Source organism: Drosophila innubila, chromosome X, assembly GCF_004354385.1.
Source record: "Drosophila innubila isolate TH190305 chromosome X, UK_Dinn_1.0, whole genome shotgun sequence".
Taxonomy (NCBI): domain Eukaryota; kingdom Metazoa; phylum Arthropoda; class Insecta; order Diptera; family Drosophilidae; genus Drosophila; species Drosophila innubila.
Genome location: NC_047626.1, coordinates 286,191 through 297,208, shown reverse-complemented (window position 1 = coordinate 297,208; position 11,018 = coordinate 286,191). Strand labels below are relative to the sequence as shown.

Sequence of the window (11,018 nt, the reverse complement as noted above, 5' to 3'; positions counted from 1 at the left end):
GGCCCAATACTCGTACACCCAGAGAAAAATGCAACAACATCTTAATATTTGCACTTTCAATTTAATCGTTTCTTTTCTAGGACTTTGTTTGTTTGGGATTTATAACTAAAGTGATCACATAGTTATAAATCCGAAAGGAACTAAGCTAATTTGAATAGACTGTTATATAAATTCATAAAAATAAATTGGTAAATATATTTTGAAAATTTTTTAAAATAAATATACCACTTATATTTCATGTTTATGTTGACAGTTAGAGAAGAAAATTTGTATATCAGTGGTGTCAAAATTTACCTGGAATTTGAGAACTATTCCATTCCAATTTCTAAATACGAAGCTTAATCTCACGTAGAATTTGTCTTAACTATGTTGTGTAAATATTTAAGCTTTCTACGCTTTACGGTTTGGGCTGCATAACTATGGCATATGTGTAGGGGAACTTGCTATTTGGACACCAAAGTTTTAGTTAAATCAAATTGTAATTTAAGAAAAAAAGTCGAAAATATCTGTGTATTTATTTAGTCTCTGGGTGTATTTAAATATCAATTTTAGTTTCGCTCCACGCCAATTTCCAGTTGTGTTAGAGTATTTCCGTTTCGTACACCTGTTTAGTGGTCATTGTGCTTGATTGCTGTGTGTTTTGAGTAGCAGCAGCAACAACACCACCAACACCAACACCACCGCCAACCACACCACCCGTAGCATCACTGATCAACACACCATTTGTAGCCAGCGCTGAATTGTCAGCAGCAGCAGCAGTAGAAGAAGTAGCGACAGTGTTGCCACCTGACTCTAAACAAGCTAAATTCAATGCAGCGATCTTTTGCTGTATGCTATTTGTTTCAGTGTGACCAGATCCAGTTGGTTGTGTGGTTGAGGATATATCCACCGAGGGCAGTTTGCTCATTTGTTGCAATCTTTGGTATTGCTCCTGTAGAAGCTTTTGCTTTTTCAATAGTTCCTGGTGACGCATCTCAAGTGCCACCTGACGTTGCACATGATCGTTGCCCGACTCATTGCCACTGGAATTGTCGCCACTTGAGTTGTCGTTGCCAGCAACGGCAGCAGCAGCAGCAGTTGCTGCCACTGCCACTTTGGCAACATTGTTTCCCACTGCCACAGCTGCCACATGTGGCACATTTGGGCTTGTCGGACTGGCCAGTGGACTGCGTGAGCTGGTGCGCGGCGGCGGTGGTGGCGGTATACGTTTGTGACCCACTTTAGTTATTAAATCGGCATTACGCTCGGGTATGGGCGGTTTACCACCGTTTGGCAGTGTCGGTGGTGGAGCAGGGAACTCGTTTTCCGATTCACTGGCACTAGGAAACGAGAGCAAACGACGCAGACTTCCAATATTTCCAGTGTTTACCATCAATTGCAGTTTGGATTCCTGATGTGTCAAGGTACCAGCAAGTGTACTACCTCTTGGTAGTGTTAATGGTGCTGCCACATTACTTGTTGTTGTTGTTGTTGCCATCACCATGCTCGTGTTCGTGTTGCTCGTGCTTGTGTTCGTGCTCGCGTTCGCCTGCTGCATATTCATGTTCGCCTCGGTGAAAAGACGCGCCTGCGAAATTTGCGTGGTGACTGTACTTTGCACAGCCGCCTGTGCGCTGTCATCGGATGTTGAATCTTCGGGACGCACCTGGAAATACCAGATACAAAACACAAGTGATTTAAATCCAAACTGCGAATCTTCTTTACAATCGAAATGTAAAAATCTAAGAAACACAAAAAAAAAAAAACATCGAGTTGTCGATCAATCGGAAAATAATATTTACATAAAGTTACATGAATAGGGTTTTCCAAAACGACTTTGCTAAAGTGTCAAGGGTCTTTCCTTTGGTCAGTGATTAAAATAATTTAATTTTCCAATTTTAATGCAGAATCAAATAAGATGTCAAAAAAAGATAAAATTGACATTCCACAAGGCAATCGGTTAAAATTTGACAAAGTTTTGACGGTTTAAAGTCCTTAAAAAGTGTCAAGGAGATAGTATGTAGAAAAAAGACAGTGATGTCAAAAATATATTTTCCAAATTTGATGCAGAATCAAACTAGGGGTCAAAAGAAGATCAAATTCCGCAGTTAGCATTCCGCAAGGCAATCGGGAAAATGTACAAGTTGATTTTTATTTTTGAGTAAAAAAATGCATTACTTTAAATAAAACATAAAACTGAAAAAATAATAACTATTTTTGGTTTCTTTATTGTTAATTTAGTTTATGTGTGTCATTTGCGATTTTTGATTTATATCTTACCTCGAAAGGTTGCTGTTGTTGCTGATGGTGTTGTTGTTGTTGCTGTTGTTGTTGCTGTTGTTGTTGAGCAATCGGCTTTGAGAATGTCTTGAGCTCGTCTAGCAAAGCATCGAGTGCGTTTTCGGGTGCGAGTCCCCCGCTGATAGCGAACGACCCCATCCTGGGTGTTGGGATTGGCTACAAAAATAAACAATTGGCCAATTGTAAAATGAATGAATTATTGTTAACCGCTGAAGCTAAAGAAAAAGTTAAATGACATTGCACATTTATACATACAAATATGTTTGGTATGTATATATATATGCACTTATGGAGTACAGAAACAAAAAGATTTACAATTGTACAAGTTGAAAAAAAAAACAACCCATCAAGTTGGTGGCAAAAATAAAAAGAAAAGCTGTTGTGCTTTTTAATGAAAACGGATTGCATAATAACAATGAATCATGCTGTGCAAAATGTTCATATACAAATAGATATAAATATTTATTAAAAATGTAACAGATTCCTTAAATAAATATACTTATATTATTACTAAATTTAATAACACAACATGCATGACAGTAAAGCAACTCATGGTTTAATTCAGAGATTTGTGTTTGTGTATGAATAATAATAATAACTGTGTGAAAATTTCAGTTTTCTAGGTCGTACTGTTTGGCCTCCACAATGATCAGTCAGTGAGTCAGGACAAAGAGTTTTTTTTATCAAGGCTGCAAGCCGGTTCTGAACCGAACCTCGTAGAACCGGTTTGGTTCGGGTTTTTAAACAGCCTGAACCGTATCATGAACCGAACCCTTGAAAATATTTACTTTGCGAACCCGAACCTAAACCGAACCACTTTCTAAAATAAAAGGTTCGGTTCGAAAAAAAAATAATTACATAAATTTTATGTTTTTCCAATTACGCAAATATTTATTTCTCGCTCTATGGTTCGAACCGCCGAACCGAACCCTTAATAAAATTTTTGAGGTTTGCAGCCTTGATTATTATATATAAAAACTAATGAGTATCAAAATGGGTGTGATAATTAAAACTTGAGGAGTTTGTGTCACAGAAAGATTAAGAATTAAAAAACGCAAGCGATATTTATCTCGAAACAAAGAAGAAGACTTCACCGATTAAATATTTTTGGATAGAATAAAGGGTCAATTAATTACACATACAAATTTCTAGACGCTTATTAGTTTTAATTGATAAATAGACTTAAATTATGTACGATTATTGACTGATTTTGTATTGAATACGTATATGGATATTTTGATGATGATGATAGTGAGGTTGATGTTGATGATGTTGTTGATGATTTATGAGGGGTAAATATATAAAGATGGTTAAAACTTCAAAGACAACAATTGATGAGTGAGAACTTGAGTGACTGACTATTTGCATACATTGATTTTAAAAACACTTGGTCGTTTTATCATAGAACGTAGTTAATTGGATTATCACATCACTATTATTGACTGGACGTTTAAGAAACAAGTTTTCGGGTACATAACAAATTTTTTTTTTTTTTTTTTTTGCTAATTTGTATATGCATAATATTTATATACGAGTATGTACATACGCTTTTAAACTAAAACATTAATACAGGAATTTTCTTTTTACTTAACCAACTTTGGGTATTTTAAAATTTTAAAATAAACACAAGAATAAAAAACAAAAGTAAATTTAATAAACACATATTCAAAGCTTTTAATACTTCTATAAATATATATGCATGTATTAAATAATATATTTTGTTCATCGGAACACCGAAGTTTTCTCTTTCCAAAAGTTGTGTAATTCCATTTGATCGGTTTATTTATTTATTTTTCTAATACATTGCCACCCAGCTTACAACATAATTCAAACAATTCAAATATTTCGAAAATAATAGTCTGTTTTAAAAATACTTCAACATGAATTAAGAAATAGGGGATTCGACAGGACCTCATAAGTAGAATTCAACTTTTTACGAAAGAGTTTCTTACAACAAACATAATTATAAAACATTAAAAAACCAAATGTTATAAAGAATGCCTAATTATACCAATTAAAGTAAAAATAAGGAGTACATGATTTCGCCATGAAACAGCAAAAGAAAAAATATATGTTAAAGAAAATCTATGTTATAAAAAAAATTCATGGATTTTTTCGAAATAAATACGACATCGTCTTGGCTTATCTTATATCCTTCGAAATTGAATGTAAGCGCCTTTATTACTTGAAGAGCCTTTTAATATGTTTATTTTGTGAAACTATTTAATATTATGAAGTACGAAGTATTGACATATTGTTTTCCATATACAAATTTAAATAGTTGTATCCAAATATTTTAAAAGAAATCAAGTGAAATTTTACGAATTGTAAAATTATTTGCTATCAAGTTTACAAGAACTAGTTCTGTGAAATTTATACACAAAACATATCTAACGCAATATTTAAAGATTTGTTGTTTGACTGTTACAACATTATAAAATTATGTTGATGCTATTTGCAAAATTTAAGGTTTAGAAATAGGATTATTCAAAGAAATATGTGTAGACGGGTCATGGAGAGACCACTGACAAAAAAGACAATCAAAACAAATATAAAATTAATATTGGAATTGCATAAGCACTGTTTGCTCCCCGTGCACTTTCCGTCATGTCTTGGAAAGTGGCGCCAGAGAGACGCACAAGCACTTGAGCAAACAGTTGCCCGTCTCGATTAAGGCTCCCGGCGACTTTATTTATCTTGAATTAATATAAGTGGTATTTAGTATTTGAATTATTGTTTTAGGCACGGTGATAAAAAAAACGATACTTAAGTGTTGAATTTTATAAAAATGCTGTCAATTCTAATTACCTGTCGTTGCCTACATTCAATCAATGTTCTTGATAATTTGGCTAGTGATAAAAAAATGGGGAATTGTAAACAAAAAAAAAAAAAACAGTATGGCACTTTGTTCTGGAGGTTTTTTGAATGCGATTTGATCAGTTATCATCTACAGTTCCCTTCTCAATTAAACAGTACGGAACAAAGTGGAACAAAGAGGAGAATCGCCCAATAGATGAGCATATAGTATATAGCAAAAGTGTAAGCTAATAAAACCAATACGATAAATTCCCTTTTGGAAAGTTAAGCAAGTTAAGCACACACATTTATATGTATACACATAATAAATTGGATATTATATATGTACGTATGTAACTAATGATAGCTGCAGTTGGTAGTATGTGTGGTTTTGGGCTTTATGGATAGCTTATTTATGAGTTTTTTTTTAATATGGTTTCGATTTTAGTATTAGTTAGAAGTTTATAGCAATAGTAAGTAGTATACAAAAAATATAAACTAGTAATGTGTAATGCGGAGCAATTAATGTTTAGCTAAAATAAAATTGACATAGTTTTATGAGTTCATCTTTTTAAAAAAGGGTTTTAGTAAAATTTGTTTTTTTTTTGTTTTGTTTTTATTTTTATATTTTCAGTCATTACTCAGTAATTGCCTCTTTGAAGTTAGAACTCCATCGCCAGTTAAACTATGTGGTTGTAGTTGTTGTTGTATACGATATCAAAAATGTTAGTTCCAAAAAAGGCAAGAAGAAGAAAATGAAATCACTAGGTAAACCTTATTTAATAAGACTTTTTTTTTAACTTTGATTGGTGTTTTTGTCATCATATGAACATGGATAGCGTGTTATTATTTTTTTAAAAATAGCTCCCAATGTTTTTTTTTTGAATTTTTTCTTTTTGAGAAAGGATTTGTATCGGTGAAGCTTCGCCTTTAACAAACTATTGTCAATTTGATTAAGTATATATTGATTAATGACAGCCAATCGTAATAAGTTAATACGAAACTCAACAAAACATAAACAAGATAGGGTTGGTTCAATTTATAGAATGGCATTTATTACGATTATCAATATTTTGTTGATATCCTTGAATACTTGCGTACTCGAATTCAAACTAATTTTTAATACTCATGAAAAAATAAACTTTCTACCAATTCGGAATCGAAAATTATACTTTATCTTTATTTCACAATTCTCTTAAATGTCAGTTGTCAAAAGTTTATTAGTTATGTTATAATGCTTGAGCAGGCAAACATTATATTAAAAATATATACTTGTACCTCATTTCTAGTTTAATAATTATCACAAAAGTCACAATTGTTGTTAGTGACTATAAAATAAAGTCGCGATGATTTTCAATTTATTAGGAACTTGATTTAAACCAGGTAAATTTAAGACACAAATAAGATTCTACAATTGCTGAATTAAGCTAATGAAATAAGCTTAATGCTGGAAACTGACTTCTTAAAATTCGTTTATCTAGTTCTCTTTTACTTCGTATTCTGAAGGTAATAAAATGCCAGTAAAAGAAAAGAAAACATAGGTTTAACTTTAAATTTTAGGTTCCTTAAAAAAATATAAAAAAGTAAATCAATCACTGTAAAGTAAATGATTGAGAACTAATTATTTAAAATTTAAATGTAACTCAAATTTGTCAGTATTATCATGTATCTCAAATATATGTATATACATAATCGCTTGACTAAATTTAAATGATTTATGTTGTAAAGAAATTAGATAAATATTTGGTACTTCTAATGAAACTCATGGAACTTTCTTTTATTGGAGCACAACAGCTTGGTAAAGTTTTCATATCAATAGATTGATAGAAATGAATACGAGTATTTTAAAAATTTGTATTAAGTTTCATTTACAATAGTTGCTTTTGTTATTGTTATCGTTATTGGACTGATCAAGAATGATATAGTATATATTTACAACTTTAGCGTGTTGTGCATTATCATTATTATTATCATTATCGTCATAATCGCTCTATTATTTTCCATAATGTGCAAATCTTGAAAATTTCGAAAATTTCGCAAAACAATCAGTGTACACTGTTAAGTACTCTATGGATGTAAAATTCTTACATATTTATTTATATTTAGTCAGCGACTATTACAATATGTAAAAAGTATACTAAAGTGTGCAATAAAATGCATGTTTTTTAAATTAAACATAGCCAATGCATTACTTCTTTCGGTCAAAAGCAACTAATTTTTGTATTTTGTTTGGTTTTTGTCATTGAAATCATACAAAGAATATTATTAAACATTAGTATACGTATACGTAATAATTATGTATGACATGGTATGGAACGGTGTTTAATGCATTAAAGTAGCATTGGCAATACAGCCCTAGGTGTTACTAATATTTTTGTTTGTTTTTTCAAAATTAGCTGTGTGTCTTTTGTATATTTTTTTTGTTGTTTTTCAAGTTGTTTGTTGTCACACTTATAAGCTCACCTTGTCAGGAGCCGAAATATCTGCAGAACGTAAGGACTCTTCAGTTATTGGCGGCTCATTGGGAGGTAAGCGTTGTTCCTGCACGCTAGCCAGTCTATATGTTTCGAGAAAGGTATTAGGATTTAGAAATCAGCATTAGCTTAGAAGCGATTAATATCGATTACAAACCGTTTAAGTGTCACCAAGGTGCCAGTTAACTTTTTGCAGCGACGTAGTGCCGATTCCAAACGGTCCGGCTCTTCTTTTAGGAACTTTTCTTCGCGCACTACTTTTTCCATCTCGTTCGACAATATGCAACGCAATCCGTTTGACAGTGTTGGAAACTTCAGTTTGAGTTCAGCAACAGTCTTGCTAGATTTTTAAGAATCAAAAAATTAAATCAAAAATTGATTACATATCATACGATAAGAAAATAATGCGAGTTATTCAAATGAATAATGACGGAACTGATTCTCAACTAATTTAACTCGATTATTTTATTGTATTGATATTAAAAAATCGATATAAGTATCGATATTGATTTTTCTTATCTTTTTATAAAAAACTGTTTGTCCTGACTGACTGATATTAGTGCAGCCCAAACGGTACAACCAAGGAGGCTGAACTTTTGACACAACATAGCTGAGACAAATTAATCGTTCAATAATTTGAATATTATCTATTCAATCCATTTTTCATAATTTTTTTTTTATTTTTAATGTACTCTTTTTAGTTGAAGTAAAATAAATTAAATTTCTAATTTAATTATATACCTTGCGCGACTGAGAACTAGGGCCATATCCTCCACAGCGGTCATATTGACTCGGGTCCGTCGATTGATGACTTCGCCACGTAGATTCTCCACGGATGCTTCCAGATCGCTTAAATCCTTTTCGAGTCGTATGACCTCCTGTTTATAGAGTTCCTCCTCCCTCGATATGCGGGTCGTATCCTGATCACTCTGCCCCCAAAAGCTGCCACTGCCACTGGCCAACAGTGTGGCACGTATGCGCATAAAGGTGCTCTTGATATCCTCACGTACCGCCACGGATTGAGCCTGGGATAATCGCCTCAAGGTTCGCACCTCCATCCGTAAGTCCTTTGCCTTCTTCTGTAGACCTCTCAAATGATTGTAGACTTCGGGAGCGAGTGCGATGTCCGCCCGATAATTTGGATGCGATGTCTGAGCTAGTACAATCGGTTTTGGCGGCGGAGGAGGCTTAAGTCGATCGCGTTCTACGGATTGATTTCAGATGTCAGCATTTCTTTATTTTAACATTTAAAATTGAATTTAAAATTAATTTAAAAAATAATATATGTTTGTGAATATCTAAATGTGCATGAGTGATTGTGCTTGAGATTCTGATAAGAATTCCTGAACATCACAGTATCAGGCACCCTAAAAAATGATTGTTATTTTTATACCCAGGGGAAGGAAGCATCTCCGACCCCATAAAGTATATATATTCTTGATCAGCATCAACAGCTGGGTCGATATAGCCATGTGTGTCTGTCCGTCCGTATGAAAAAAAGGATCTCAGAGACTATAATCGGTAGAGTAACCAAATTTGGCACACAGATTTCTATATACCCCACGCAGATCAAGTTTTTTTTTAAATTAAGCCACGCCCCCTCTCCACCCCCTCAAATCGCGAAAAACCACTACACCCACAGTTTTTAAGATATAGTATATTTCACTTAACCATAGCAAGATCGGAAAAGTAGAACGGCAGTAATAGATAACCAAAGATAATAATATTTAATTCAATACAATCACCTAAAAGTATGCAGTAGTTTTTATTAGGTAGTAATAAGAAAATAAAACTCACAAAATTTTTTTAAATGTTGCTTTTAAAGATTACAGTCCCTGAAAAATGTACATTCCCTTTCATTGTATTCAACGTTTTTGGATGTCTTACCTTGTGACGATGTTCTTGGCAATGTAGAAGACTTGATTGCCGGTTTTGTAGGTTTGGTATCAGCTTTAGTTCCAGTGTAGTAGTAATATCAGTATGAATAGGCATAAGTGGTAATAAAAAGGCAACAAGTTTAGTTCTACTCAATTTTTACATCAATAATTCAAATTGAACATCATTTAAAAAAATGTAGATCACTTTTCTTGCTTTGGGATGTTTGAAAATTAAAAGTAAACTATGTAAATTGTAATTTCATATTTCTGTCTTTTATTTACCGGCATGTAGTGGATTATGAGATTTGGGAATTCCCTGTATATCGTCGCTAAACGAAACTGATTTTTCAAACGACACGGATTTCTCTGAAAAAACATCACAAGTCTTGGCATCGACATTCTTAATTCATTAAATCTTTTATTTGGTACACTTACGACATGAGTTTTTGCCCAATTTAGGAGCCTTTTCCCTAACGTACAGCTCGTCAGCGGAACCGTTAGCTAAATTGGTAGTACAAAATAGATACAAATTACAGAAATTGTTCAGTTCTTGTAGGAAGTCGAGTCTAGATATAACAGGGAACAGAGCGATTATAATATTTGAATTAAAAAATAAGAAATATATTGATTTTTTTGAAATTAAAAAAAAACCATTTTTTACTTATAATACAAATTTAATACACATACAAAAACTACCACAAAATGTACCTTTTAATCTTAAATTTCCAATAATTTTGATTATAAATAAGTCAAATAAATGTTACTATGCAAGAATCGACAATTTTAGTATTTTTTTGGGTATGTGACTATACGAATGGGTTTAATAAACACAAAAGCTCCTTATTATAATGGTTATACATTTAATTTGATCTATAAGCGGTGACAGGCGACTTTAAGATAATAGAATTATTTAACCAGCATATGGTTAACATACAGCCCACAGTTTATTTGACCCACAACATTTTAAATTATGTTTGATTATGTTTATCACTCACTCATCCACTCACTGATCATTGAACAGCCCAAACCATAAGACCTAGGAGGTTGAAATTTTCACACAACATAGCTGAGACAATTTTATCGTGCAATAAGCGTTTTGCAAAATAATTTATAGAAAAAAATTAAATAAATATATATTGAGCTGAAATTCAAACAACACTTAACAAATCTGCATTTAAATTTAAATTATTTCTGTTTCCAATTAAAAGATAAATTCATTTGTGTCATAAATATGTAAAACTAGTGGGTCAAATAAGCTGGAAGCCACTATAGATTGCACAGTGTTAAAAAAAAAAACAAACATATATACAATAAATATTATTATGGACATACCCTGTATTTGTGATGGCACAACGAGATAGTTGGAGTCTAATGTGGGTACGGCTATTGGTGCGATTTGTGGATTTTGATTAACCAAGGCCTTTTGGACCAATCCAGTCAAGTTGGCCAGTTGACGCTCCATGTGCTCGACACGTATGCGATGTAAATCTTCAGGTCTAAAATAAAGCACACAATTAGGCACAGTTAGCAGCAAATATATTTAATATTAATTTATTTATTATCATATATTTATTTCATAATTATCATTTTT

At 32.5% G+C, this 11,018-nt stretch overlaps 1 protein-coding gene across 1 annotated transcript in view; it reads right to left on the bottom strand.

The window, feature by feature from the left end:
* Nucleotides 1-496: 496 nt before the first annotated feature.
* The window catches only part of LOC117792726 (coiled-coil domain-containing protein CG32809), a 33,349-nt gene continuing 22,827 nt past the window's right edge, over nt 497-11,018 (bottom strand). Inside the window, exons 10-18 of the mRNA XM_034632973.1 lie at nt 10,760-10,923; nt 9,863-9,928; nt 9,710-9,793; nt 9,438-9,500; nt 8,292-8,754; nt 7,708-7,890; nt 7,540-7,633; nt 2,260-2,436; nt 497-1,645 (exon numbers count right to left, since the gene is read on the bottom strand). Coding sequence (XP_034488864.1) covers nt 581-1,645; nt 2,260-2,436; nt 7,540-7,633; nt 7,708-7,890; nt 8,292-8,754; nt 9,438-9,500; nt 9,710-9,793; nt 9,863-9,928; nt 10,760-10,923 — 2,359 coding nt within the window. The 3' untranslated portion in view covers nt 497-580. The remainder of the gene's footprint in view (nt 1,646-2,259; nt 2,437-7,539; nt 7,634-7,707; nt 7,891-8,291; nt 8,755-9,437; nt 9,501-9,709; nt 9,794-9,862; nt 9,929-10,759; nt 10,924-11,018) is intronic.